The 13,789-nt window shown below is 50.5% G+C and overlaps 1 protein-coding gene across 3 annotated transcripts in view; it reads left to right on the forward strand.

Annotated features, from left to right (window-relative positions):
- The first annotated feature begins 3,014 nt into the window (after nucleotides 1-3,014).
- The window catches only part of PKD1 (polycystin 1, transient receptor potential channel interacting), a 98,898-nt gene continuing 88,123 nt past the window's right edge, over nucleotides 3,015-13,789 (forward strand). For all 3 annotated transcript variants that reach the window (XM_063342881.1, XM_063342882.1, XM_063342883.1), the window contains exon 1: nucleotides 3,015-3,377. In XM_063342881.1, coding sequence (XP_063198951.1) covers nucleotides 3,124-3,377 — 254 coding nt within the window. In that variant the 5' untranslated portion in view covers nucleotides 3,015-3,123. The remainder of the gene's footprint in view (nucleotides 3,378-13,789) is intronic.

Raw genomic sequence — 13,789 nt, forward strand, 5'->3', positions numbered from 1 at the left:
CCTCCTCTTTCCTGAGCTTTTGAAGGTTACAGTGTGCCTGAGATGGAGGGAGCTCAGCGATAATCAGCTGTTTTCTCTTAGGCAAAGGAAAGATACCTGCGTTCCACCTGCTTGCAGGAGCTGGAGCACGCAGGACCGCAGCAGCCATCATGCAGCGCATGGTGAAAACCCATGACCTGGCCCCAAAGTGAGTGTGCACACACAGGACGACTCCAGCAAGGGTGTTTTACACCAACAAAGAGACAAGTTTTAGCCAAGGCCAGCCACCGAGAGAGGCAAACATGCCCCCACGGCCCTCCACTCCCCCAGGTCTATTCACAGAAGAGGAACAGCGGGGGTAGTAGGCTCTGAGGCTCCCGTCGTTTGTCTGGTACCACCCCGAACAATTGTTCTGCCTCCCTGCTGCTTGCACTCTTTGGATGCTTGCGGACAGCTAGCATGTCTCTCTCCCACCCCTTTTTGTTGTGGTTTCTCCCTTGAAAGCTGCCAGGCAGATTTCCTGAGCCCGCCAGTTGACAGGGCCCCACTAACACAATGCCTGCTGTAGAGTGTCAGGACGGCAGCTCCCCAGCACGCTCGCCGTCGGAGCACTGGGGGGCACTGGGGAACGCTGGGGAACACTTGAAGGAGCAGCAAAAGCCGGTGGAGGCACCCTTTCAGGGTGCAGCCCTGAAAGGCGTCAGGAGCTCTGGATAGAAGGCAGATCTGCTCGGCTGTGCAAGCTGCTTCTGACAAGTACAAAATGCCTCTCACCCTGGCATCGGGGCAGCTGTTCAAGGGGTGCAACCTCTCTGAGGGTGGGCGACTCACCTGTACAGGGGAGGCAGCAGCCCGTCTCACAGAGGTAGCTGCCAGAACTTCCAGAGGTTTTCATAAAGACAGTAATTGCTGCAAGAGCCGTGATTGAACAGACCGTGGCTTCAGTTTAGCACGTGGGCAGTCCTGGGGACTCCCGGGGACGCTTGTGTGCTTGACACCAAGGCTCAGCTGGAGCAATTTGCTGCACTGAACTTAAATGTTACACAGGAATAATATTTTAAAGGGTGTGAATGGCTGCAAGAATTAATGGAATTGGATAAATTAAGAGCAAGATGCTCTTGTTCTCATTTACGAAAAACCCTGCTGAAAGTTTTGTCCGGATCAGCAAATCTCAGGAGAAAGCGCCTTTGGTTGGCACTTCGGGTATTAGCCCCCACTGAGCCCCTGTCTCTGGAGGATGTGCAGGATTTACTGCTCTGTCTTTCGGTCCTTGCCTCCCAAGTGTCCCTCCCCAGGCCACTTGCTGCAGGGAAGCGTTGGGCACTGTGCACCCGTCCACTGCTTCCCCCAAGTCTCCTCCATCTTTCTGGGGGTCAGACAACCTTCAGATTGATGCTAGGCTTTCACCTCTCGCACAGACAACCACACACATACACCTTTGCTGTGTTCATGGTGAAAAATCCCTGCTCGGCCGGACAGGAACCACCAGCTCTGGTTTGCAGAGTTAAGTGATCCGGCACGGAACAAGTTCCATGTTTGATTTGAGCTTCCTTGTATCCTCCCCTGGGCTGATGGCTGGGGCCATGTTCCATACATACCATAATGCAGTAACGCAGCACGTATTAAACATGAACAAATTACGGTCCCTGTAAAATTATTAGCTACCACACGTTCTTCTCCACCGCTTTTGAATGGGGCTGGGTTTGGTTTTGGAGAGATGTCCTCTTCCTTTGACTGCATAGATACTTTATTGCAGTGATGTTCTTCAGTCACTTTAAACTAGAAACAGTTCAGATCCCTGAGGAGCCATTGGATCCCTGAGAAACCATCATAGAATGACAGGATTGACCTCATGACTAGTGCCCCAGACCAGTGCAGGGTGCAAGTGGCATTGAAGCCCGATGACTTTACTATGGTTAGCATTTAAAAAATGCACTGAAAAGTACGTTCTTCATCTCTCTCCAAGATATCCGAATTACCTGCTGTGCTATAGACGTGTAACACACACTGTATATACCCTGCAATGCTTACTGGATTCAGCAGGCTTGCGGTGCTGAACTGGCTCAGGAACGGCCACCAGCCGCGGGAACTGAGCACCAAAAGCCATCAGGGAGGGCACAGACGAGGGCTAGTGCTCCCCTCTGCCCGTCGCCCGAGTGTGCAGGGGAGGGGAAGCCCTCCCCCGTCATTTTGAGACACCTATCCAGCATCCAGCAGAACTCCGCGCTGCGTTGTCTGCCCTACCCGCTTTCCGACATGCTCCCACCAGGATACCCCTTGCCCGCCGGGACACCCCTGCCCCGTGGACTCCCCTGCTCCCGGGACCCCCCTGATCCCGGGATTCCCCCTGATCCCAGGACGCCCCTATCTCCCGGGACTCCCGGGGATCCCCCTGCTCCCCAGGAATGCCCCTGCCCTCCGGACGCCCCTGCCCTCTGGGATCCCCCTGCCCCCGGAATCCCCCTACCCTCTGGGATCCCCCTGCCCCCGGGATCCCACTGCCCTCTGGGATCCTCCTGCTCCCGGGACGCCCCTGCCCCCCGGGATGCCCCTGCCCCCGGGACCCCCCTGCTCCCAGGAATGCCCCTGCCCCCGAGGTCCCGCTGCCCCCGGGATCCGCCTGCTCCCCCATTGCCGAGCAGGGGCCGAGATCCGCGGGCCGGCCCCGGACCAGGAGCGAAGCCGGGATCCCCGGGGCGGCCGCCGCGCCCGGGAGCGGATCGCTCCCCTCGCCCCGGCCCTCTCCGCCGTCCGGTGGGCGGCCGCGCGGCGGGGGCGGCCCGGGCGGGCGGCGGGGCTGGAGCGGCGCCGGGTTTCCGCCGCGCGGGAGGCGGAGCGGGGGAGGCGGCGGCCGCGGCCCGGGCGGAGCGCAGAGCCGAGCGGCGCCGGGCCGGGGCTGTCAGCGCGGCGAGCGGGAGCCCAGCGGGCCGGGCCGGGCCGGGCCGGGCGCCGCCGCCGAGCAGCGCGCACCGCCAGCCCTGCGGGGAGCGCGGGGAGGCCGCCATGCCGGGCGGGCGCTGAGGCGCGGAGGGGGCGCGGAGGGGCGCGGAGCGGAGCGGCGGTAGCGGGGCGGGGCGCGGCCGGGCCCGGCCGGCCGGCCGGGAGAGCGGCGGGCCGGGGCCATGCCATGCCCGTAGGGGAGAGATGCCTTTTGGAAATGGAGACACTGGATCACAGCGCAAACATGGCGTCCCCGCGGCGCGGCTGCCCCTCTCGGGCTGGTGCCTGCTCTGCTCCCTGCTGTGCGGGGGGCTGGCGGCGGCCCGGGCGCCCCCGGCCCCCGCCTGCCAGCCCTGCGCCGCCGATTGTAACTGCACCGGCCCCGCCTGCCTCGTCAACTGCTCTGCCCGCGGGATGGAGCGCCCGGGGACCGGCATCCCTCCCGCCGCCACGGCGCTGTGAGTACCGCGGGGCGCGGCGGGCCCGGGGCGGGCGGGCTGGTTGTGCCGTGGGCGAGCGCTGGCAGCTCGGCTGCCCGGCAGTTTAATTTGTCCTCGAGTGTTTCCTTGAGCGTCGTTGCGCGTCGGGCCGTGGTGGAGGTGGGACGCGTGACAGCAGGGACAAAGATGGAGAGACGTCGCGGAAAGTTTGCCTTCGGCCTGCGGGGTCAGAGACGGGCAGGAGTGGCCCCAGAGAAAGAAAAGGGACAGTGGCTTCAGTAGGTGAAGTGTGCGGGCCCAGCCTGGCAGCACTGCCCGGGCTCGCTGGCTTTGGCTAGCATGGCAGGGCTGCTGGCCCCCCAAAAGTCCCTGCCCTGGGGATGTGCTCGGCTCTGCACCTGGAGCAGCGTTTTCAGGATTCAGCCCCAAACGGGTCACGTCCTAATGCTGCTCGTGTCTTGCCGAGAGTTGGCTACGCGCGGGGCATGTAGGATACACCGGGGTGCGAGATCCAGCACAGCCCGGCAGTTGGGCAAACTGTAGGATAACGTAACATTCCCCATGGGTCGTTAAAGAGGACTGGGGAATGCTGCGCGGAGGGGTTTTGTGCCGAGGGTTTAATTTCTGAGGTTCTGGAGGAAATCGCAGGAGGAGAATGATGTCAGGAAATGAGCAGCTGAATGTGGGTTAAACACTGTTCTGTTAACGGCAAATCCAAAAGACTCAAGTAACAAGTTCAAATGAAAGATTTCTCCATGAAAAGTGCTAGGATGGGATGACAGTGTTGTTTGCGTCCAGATCCTGATTTTGTTGTTTTGGGAAAATCAGTCAGAAAGGTATGTTTCTTGGAGATGCATTAGAACGGTCCGTATGCTCAGTCACTTAAATAAAGTTACTGTATGATGCAAAAAAACAGATTTAGGGGAATAGTGTGGTGGTTTTTTTTTTTAATTTATTTTTGAACCTAAATTTGTTTTCCTTAGGGAACAACTTTTCTATGCTTGAGGAGACAAAAGCATCGAGTGATTCATGTAGGAGAGATGACGTGGGGCCCGGCACAGTAGAAAAATCTCACATGAACTAATTTCTACTGGTATTTCAACACGTTAAGGGTCTGCTTTTCTATTTGGATACTCTTAACTAAGTTTCCACGTCAGTATAGATTAAGAGATATTGCAGAAGTTGTGAAGGACCACAGTAAACATTAAATTGTAGGTCCGCAAAATCTGTCTAGACTAACTTAGGGAATACGTGCACGTCTCTAAATCCAGCAGACAAGGTGTTTTCCAACTGTTTTCTTACAAGATATGTTTAGGCTTTTCCAAACAAACTAGCCATTGTTTGTTGCCGAAAGTCCCTAAGTGGGAACAACTGATTTTTATTAGTGGGTTTCTGATGTTGCGTTATCTGTTGTCAGTTAGACACAGGGATCTACAGCTCTGGAGACTGAATGTGCCGTTGCGACAGAGGTGGAATGTGCCAGCACTTCGCTGGTCATTTGTAGAGCAGCCTCCTGAAGACTGTGATGATAAGTCCTTCATTTGGCTTTTTAAGGATTTGGGGTTATTACAGTGTGTTTCTAGGATTATTAATTTTGGTAGTAAGTGTTTGAGACTGTTTATATTATTGTTGTTTAGAGGCGTTGAGTTGTAAAAGCTCCCAGAACGTTTTGGATTAGATCCTATTATGCGATGACAAATTGGAGTTGGACATAAAGCTCTTGCAGGTCAACAAAACAAAGTGCCCGGAATGTGGGAAGGGGAAATCTACTAAAGCCAATGGACTGAAAAGGCAGGATAGTGTTACTGACATCTTCCTCTGATTTCGATGGAGAAATGTTTGTTTACAGCACTGTTGAGAGCAGTGTGGTAAGGGGAAGAGCTTTGCTCCGCTGAGGGATGATTGTCTTTGGAATTTAGACTGTAGAGTCATCGTTGTCAGCCAGCAGATCATATTCTGTGCACAGTCACGACTCAGCTGAAAAAGTGTGTGCTGGTAATATTCTGATGACTGGTATAAGATGTGCTGAAGCGGTCTGCCGTGGCACATGGATTTCCTTTGGGGAAAAGTTTACTGCCCTGTTTGACCTCCTGATGATGGGAAAGAAGGCATGTGAACTTACGTTGTCAGTATAACCATGAAAGATTTACAGATTAATTTCTGTTGGGATGAGAGGGACTCCGGCTCATGACACAGTGAAGTTATGCAAGTGGTTTTGTCTATTCATTTCATGTTCCCTTTATTGAACGCTGACAGATAAAGTAAATAATGCTTTTAATGATTGCTGTCTATTCTGTCATTAGAGGAAAGCTTTTTTTTAATATCTCAACAAAATTTTTTTTAATTAATCTGGAACAAAACCAGCCTTTAAGAAGGCCAAGTTCAGAAAATTACTAGTGCCAAAGCTCCCTAATTCTGCGGCAGGTATGTGTGCTAGCAGTTGTGCTCAGCGAATGCGATACCGTACCCCTAGCTGTAGAAGTAAGGCCTAGGAAATTAATTCCTCTCGTATCCGATGTTATAGACATAGCAACTTTGAAGAAATACGTGCCAACTTCGGCAGTGCTGTTACTAGGAGTACAGAAGAAATGCCCCATCCAAAGAATCACTAAGGAAATAAGCTCCACTGCTTGCAGACGCTACATACCTAGCTGGAAGCAGTCTCCAGGCAGACCGAATGGGAATATTGGCCCCCTCCCATCGCCAGAGTCAGGTTCTTGAAGTGTAATGCAAAGTCTGGCTGGAATCAAGAGCAAAGTCTGTTTTTCCAAATAATCTGCAGTGCGCAACATAAAAAAACCCCTATACTTCAAGAGCAGCACGCTTCAAGTGGCAGCATTTGCACTTCTGAGTTTCTCTGTGAGAAATGCTCTGATCTGATCTCTTTTCAAGTGCTCTGCTTTCAGAGCTACCGGATTTTGTTCGCATTTACTTTGAGACTTAGCTGTTTCATGAACTGGTATCATTTCTTTCGTTCCTCAACTGGAAAAAAAGATTTTCTGACTTCCCCTTGCAAATATTGACTATTTCTGCCACAGCTTTAGTATCGTGGTAGTTTAGAAGTGGAGATTAGAATCTCAATTTAAAAGACTAGAGTTAAACTCCCTTGTTTTTCCATCTTTAACGTGGAACACTATTTGTGGAGGGGTAAAAGGAGAAGCTGAAATCAGAGGAGCTCTGCTATCACCACAGTCCTGCAGAAGCAGAAGCTCTGCAGATTTGGGTGTCATAACTTTCATCTAAAACCCAGCGGGGGTTTTTTGTGGCTTTGGCAGTGAGCCCTGGGGTTACACTGCCTAGCCGGTGACTTCACCTAAGCAAACCTTCTTAAAATAAACAGATTTTATGATTCAGGAACCTACAGTCTGTGATATTTTAAATTTCAAGAGATGGCAACGATTGGTAGATTTTGGTATTATGTGATGCAGTAAAAGCCTTTTCAAGGCTCAATGTCTTCAGAAGCTATCGGAGGGGAAAAAAATCCAATTTAAACTAAAATCCAATTCAGGTAAAACCACAAGCAGAGCAGTGTCTGTACAGTAGTGTCCAGTCCACAAAGGCAAAATAGCTTTACTTCTGTTCCTAGAAAAAACTTAAACAGCCTGGAATGTCATTTGTATAAGAAGCCATATCCCCAGTGGAAACAAGGCTGTATTTCTCTTTTGTAAGAAGTTTTGGAGGGGGAAAAAGGTCCAAATGAGGTGCTAGATAAATATTTTGCAAATGAGATGCATTCAGCCTGTGGAAGGGACCAATCACATAAGCAAACCGTAACTATAGTTTAAGCACCAAACAAGGAGGCAATTCTGCATTATTCTGTCAGAGCATACTGGTCTGTGGTGTTAGTGAAGTGTCACCGTAATGCCATTACAGCAATGGCATGAGCAGGTGGTCTGGGTTGTTTATTGTGCTCCTTCCTAAAGCTTCAGAGAAATTTGAGTGCTGTTCTCACAAGTGAGAAATTTACCCTTTTTAAAATTAAAACTTTGGGGCTTTTTGGGTGGTGTTTAAAAATGTCCTAACAAAAATGTCCTGCTAGGTAAGAAAAGAGGTGGCTTTTGAAGGTGTTCCTGCTCCATGGCAAATGTTGCAATTAAATAATCCCGAGCAGCATCAAGGTGTCTCACTTCCTTGACACCAGCCCAGCATTTAAAGATTTTGTGGTTTGCAATTCAGTGCAGCCAAACCTACAAACCCTGGTAGTGTCAGAAAACCACACATTGAGAAACTGTAGCTAAATATCTCGCAGCCCCATCGGGCAGAGTGAAGACCTGCTGTCTGAATGCCGGCTCCTGACCCTTGTCAGACGTTAGGAGAAAGGAATATCGTGTCTCTGCTCACCCCATCTTTTGGGATTCCTTGACATCTGGTGTATTTTTTACCAGGTACTATTTGCGTTGATTTTTCCCTGTGTTTCCTGCAAATTTTAATTTTACTGGTGGTGTCTTTCTGCTTGTGGCTTTTTCCCTGTTGGAGTGAAAGTGTGGGCTCGATCCTGTTGTTCTCCTGCTGGCAAGCCCCTGACGGGTCTCTCTGGCATTTCTCCCAGCTGCTTTCATTCTGCTCTCACAAGAGGGGGTTTTAAAAAGAAAATCACTCAATGAGAAGGTAGGGTGAAACAGACTCATCTGGTTTGTTAGTGCTTCTCTCCCTGTTTGCCATTTAACGGGATTCCTTGTTTTATCTCCTCATGCCGCGGTTTCCACGCTGTGGTTTCCATAATGCGTTTCTGCGTCATCCTCTCTCCATTTCTTCAAGCTTTGTTGTCCTTTGATTGATCGTTGCAGTTCAGCTCGATTTTGTATCATCTTGTATCTTATTTGCTCCATATGTCCCCAAACATTTCTCTAAGTTGTAATAAGTGAGTATGAAAGCAAGCGGGAGGGAAGAAGGACAGCTCAGGAGCAAAAAAGTGCTTTCCACTGCCAGAGTGGAGCGCGCCGGGAGCTGCACAGCCAGAGGTGCTTGCTCTTAACCGTGAGGAGAGTGCATGGGGGAGTGGGGGGGACATGGGAGTGTGGGGGACATGACACTTGTGAATTAGTCCCTCCACGGCCAACAGCACGATTTAAGCAGTCGCTGTCAGGCTCAAAGGAAAAGTTCTGTCTCTTCCACAGTGGAAAGTTGGCAGCTCTGCTCGTGGGCTGCACTTAACGGTGCTATTGCTGGTCGGAGGAATGGCTGCTACCCCACATAAGCCCAGCCTTTTCTCGCCCCACATCAGCCCAGCCTTCTCTCACCCCGTATCAGCCTACTCTTCTCTCACCCCACATCAGCCCAGCTTTCTCTGGCCCCCACATCAGCCCAGCCTTCTCTCACCCCGCATCAGGGTTGCAGTGCTACTGACCACACTCCCCTTGTAGCTTCTGCCACCTACATGGAACGTGCTCTGCTGAAGGTCGCTGCCTGTCCCAACAGGAGGATGAGGGCATCAAATCAGACCTCCCCAGCCCTTATTTCTTAACCTGCCTTTGCAGTAGAGAATGAGCTTGTTTTTTGTATTCAAGGACTGTTGTTTACTCAGACACTGAAGCTAAGTTGGCATCTCCGTTTGCCAAAACTAAAAATGTCAAATTGAAATATAACGATAGTTTTTGCTTTGCAAAGGGCACAAAGAGCAAAACCATGTGATTACAGCCATTCCTGTTTTTTCAAAGGGTAGCTATCATCAGGAGGAGCATCAACAACGTGCAAGTTGACCATCTGTAGCATTTGCAGTATATTATGGGATCTGTGACCAGTAAAAAGATTCTGTCCTCACTTTCCAGCTCCTCCCTTTCCGTCAAAAGATTGCATCCATTTTGATGATGTGCTACCACTGGATTTAAACAGAGACAATCAAAACAAAGTGTAATATTTGTCTGTCAGCTGTTTCTGATGGTCTAACAGTAAAAATAGTTCCTCTCAGGTTAGGAATGAGTACATCTCTTTGGCTTCCTGGCATCAGACCTAGTAAAAACTTCAATAAGCTGAGATCGGAGAGCTTCAGATGTGGCATACAGTCTTGTGTTAATATGTTTAACCCAGCATAATTTTTAATTTAATTAGCAATCCTTGTTAAGATAGTGTGATACGCTGGTTTGGTAACAGTACTTGATGGAAGGAAATGATGACGTTTACTTTGTGGTAATGAATCTCCCACCTCTGGCGTTTTTCGGTCGCGGTGCATGTGCCTTAACCCTGTGGCCCTGCTTTACCTCCAGTCTGGGGTCTAGGGGCTCCCCACAGACAGCGCGGTGTTGAGAGGCGGTGAGACTCTTCCTGCTGCAGTCGTGCTGGCATATGCTCTTGAGCATCACCAGGAGAAGGCTGTACTCATTCTGACTGCAGACACAGTCTGCAGCAGCTCTCGCTTTTGACGAGCCTGCGGGATGATCTGTAGTGACATGAATTCTGGATCCAAGCCAGGACACTCAGCCAGCCTGTTCCTATTCATTTGAAATTGTACCTGGACACCATACCATGCCTCTTTTTTGTTCTAGTGACACCTGGGCAACTTGTATTCTGCCCGCCTATACAGACAGCTCCTTGTATCAAGAAACACATTTGGCTCTGTGCAATAATGTTTTGCATGTTTGTGATGAAGTCATGAGGTCTAATCACTGCTTTGAAACTCAGATTTCCAGGGTGGAGTTTGTAGCCCTGGCTGAAGCCTGTGCCCACCTCCTTGGGCAGACATCACTAATGGTACTTGCAGATCCCCAGCAATGGCCTCTTCACAACTCCATTGCAACATCCCCTGGCAGGACCTCGGCCCTGGCTCCCGCAGGATCTGGGCTGCTCTGGGCTCCTCTAGCAGGGAGGAGGACTTACGCAGGTCCAGAAGCAAAAGAGCAGTTGTCCCTGCAGCATTGGTTGAGACAGGCAGTGAAGCCTCTCCTTCCTCTCCCTGATACGGGATTCTGTAAACCCCTTTCCCTGCTGGGTCAGGGGACAGAGGTCCTGCTGGGAACGGGTTAAATAGGTTCTGCTACAGCAAATGCTTCATCGTGCTTCATCGTCAGGGAGAGGTGGGAGTGGCTCTCTAAAAAGAGGATCTAGGGTGTGGGTTGAGTCCTCCTGAGGGAGGAACCCGAGGAACAGCTAAGCCTGGGAAAGCAGAGCCCAGACCAATTGTGTTGGCCAAAGTTGTTAGTTTCTCTCTCAAAGCCACGCCTCGGGAAGGGGGTGGAGTGAGTCCAGCCTGAAGCCTGCAGATTTTGTTTTCGGTCAGGTTGGTGAAAGGATCTGTGTCTAGTCCCATCAGGGGCCGTGTGTGGAAGCTGCGTGTGATTCTTGCTGCCCTGCAAACAGAGCCAAGGTGGTTAGCTGGCGGGTGGCAGGAATATGCTGTGAACAGGTGAGGGGATGCATCCTTTTACTGTGCTGCAGTGATGTGAGCACATGGGTCCCGCTCACAGCTGAATAAAACCCAAGATTGTTCCTTTTTGTGTATTTATTTTGGTAGGGCAACCTCGCGTCGCTTGAAGGAGCACTACAGAAGTGGCTATTTTTGTACTTCTCTGTTCATCTGTTTGCCTCACAGCTGGGCTGGTTGTGTTTCAGGGGTGGAATACGGCTTAGCCTTTCCAAGTGTGGCTCGGAAAAAACAGATGTTTCAGTTCCTGTCTCCACTGCCGATGCTCCCATATGCCACATTTCCAAGAGCAGGACATCAGTGCTGGCACACAGGCCCTGGACTGTGCACAGGGGAGGCCCTTCAGCTCTCCCGTGTGTGCGTGCTGTCGGTGGAGCTGTCAGGAGAGCTGGCCACACAAGTGTTAACTGCGAGGGGAAGCACATGGCTCCTCGTCAGCACCTGTGTGCAGCCCAGTGCACCCCTGGTGTCTTGCTGGCAGTGGGGATCGGCGCTGTCAGTATGGGAATGTTCACGGGTTTTGCCTCATGGGTTGCTTCTGTGCTCTTGCTTAATGGCTTTCACATGCAGAGGCTGCGGAGCTGTTTGCGAGCAGAGAGTACCGTCTGAGCCACACTCTTCAGACAGTGCCAGGCAGTCTGCGGGGTGATAAGAATAATAATCGTGGTCCCCATCCTGCGACGCGTGCTCCCAGTGCAGAGTGTGTGCTGCGTTTCCTCTCCTGGGGCTTAGAGAGCTGAGGGAACAGTTGGAAACCGCAATGAGATGCAGAGTAGACAGTCTCTGAGAAAAGCGTTGCAGCCACATTCCCTCCACTTAGCCACTTTTTTACTGCCTCAGACACCTCTGTTTAAGCTTTCTTCCTCAGAAAGAGGAGTGGGACAGGGTTTTTGGGAGAGTGTCTTGCCTTGTCACCCACAGACAGATGCTTGCACAGGAGCATTGTGGAGACCTTGTGAAAGGGTCTGTGCTCTGCTGGGGTCTGTGCAGACAGCATTGTGTACTGCCTGGAGTGTGGAGCTGGCCCTAGGCAGGGAGTTGTGTTTCACCCCTCCCCAGATGAAAAGGATTGGAAAGCCTTCTGGAAAGACTGAGTTTTCAAAAGGAGGAGTTTGGATATGGAAAGAGCAATCAACTGGCACCTTTAATATTTTGTATTGCTGTACCACCTCTGGGGTCTCATAGCTCAGGCACAATGCAGACACAGCAAAGAGACAGCTCTTACCCAAGACCCGCAGGTGGTCCAAACAATCCTGCAAAAGCATAAGCTTGGAATATGGGCACTTGCCTTTGAGGTGTTAGAGCTGCTGCCATTCCGATCTCATAAATGATTCCAGCAGACCATATAGTGATTCCTCAGTTGATTTGTTTCATGAAAACAGCCCTTGCACTGAAGCATAGCACAATTAAAAAGAAATCTTCTCCCATTTCCTAAAGTAAAACAAAGCACTCATCTGAAATACGATGCAGGGTGATTCCCTGGGAGAAGAGTTTCCATTGGAAAATATCTTGGCTCCTGACCAACCCTCTGTAAAGCAGTTGCAGAGGGCGGCTCATTATTGCTACCTGGGTGATTTTTTAGAAAGGGACTGTTAGATAAGCAACAAGTTGGTGAAGCCATTAGTCAGGATCCCTTCTCAGCTACTTCACTACATGGTAAAAAAAAGGTTCCCTGTCTTCCCGGAAAGAGGAGGCAACTGCAAGTAGAGAGCCACTGAAATGAACAAAGTGATGTTGGCCAGAGATTCATAAGTAATGAATTAAATCTGTGCAGATCAAAGGTTTCTATCAGAGTGTGGGAACGTTATTTTACTCCTACAGAGGGAAAACATGAAGTCACTGGCTTTATGAACTGAACTCTGCCTAGATTTGCAGCCCCTGATTGCATGGATCAGTGCAAAGTTTGCATCAGAAGTCTTAAAAAATTAGTGTAGACAAAACTGAGGTGGTAAGACAAAAGCTAGAAGAGGCCAAGGGTTAGACTATGTTAGTCTTTCAGTTGCATTAAGAAAATTCGCTGTAGCTAGTATATGTGGTGGCTTGGGTTCATAGCGGCAGTAAGTAATGGCTTTACTTAAGAAAAGAAAAAAAACCTGCTGCCCCTGTGTGCAGTAAAGCGGTTGTAGGGCATAGCACATAGTAGGACAGCACCATGGAAACAAAGCTTAAGCTGTCTGGGTGGTACTCGAGGCTCTGCGAGACTGACACAACACAATTCCCAAGTTTTAATTTAGAGAGAAGACACACCCCATTTTTTGGAGGGAGTGCCAGGAGCATCACTCGTTCTTGATTCTGTTTCATACAATACAAAATAACTTCAGTAGTCCAACAGCCGGACCCTGAACTCTGAGACCCTTGGCCCTCACTGCCGCCCTGTTGTCACTCATTGCATCTAGCAATTAGCCATTTCTTGAAAAGCTTTCTACCTTTCCAGTGCTTGCAGGAGAGTGAACTGTCAAGGTAGCAATGTCACTGTCCTTGGACAAATTAGTTTCTGATTACATGCATTGATTGCATCTGATACAGCCACCAATTTAAGTTGCATTACCTTGTGCTGGGTGTAGTGACCCGTGTTATGCAGCCAGTCAGACTGAAGTATTACTCTCTGGCATAGTTTAGAATTTGCAGCATTTAAAGGGTTAATTACAGCTAGCCATCAGATCTCTAAAACAAGCCAGCAAAGCCCGCTGCTGCATTCTGTCTTCCTGTGGATTAGCTGTGACACATCCAAGTCTGTAGCTTGATCGCATAACTTCAGAGAGAACTGGGAGAAGAGACTATGTTTGGAAATTAATCCCTAACACCCCCGCTCCCACAGAATGCTAAAGCTTCCCCTGAAGTTGATGCACTCTCTAGCTGCTTGGGAAAGACGTTTCATAAGTCATTGGAGAGCCCTGGATCTTTTGAGGGCATGCAGCCCTACTCCAGATCCTCTCCTCTTGCAGGTCGTTGGTCTGTCAGCAGCATGGAGTGCCTTTTTCTCCCTGTGCACACTGGCCACAACTCCTGTTCATTCCCATAGAGAGGGGAGATGGCAGTGGAGCCAGCGTTGTGTTTATTGGCTTTCCATGCA

This window comes from Chroicocephalus ridibundus, chromosome 8 (assembly GCF_963924245.1).
Source record: "Chroicocephalus ridibundus chromosome 8, bChrRid1.1, whole genome shotgun sequence".
Lineage (NCBI taxonomy): Eukaryota > Metazoa > Chordata > Aves > Charadriiformes > Laridae > Chroicocephalus > Chroicocephalus ridibundus.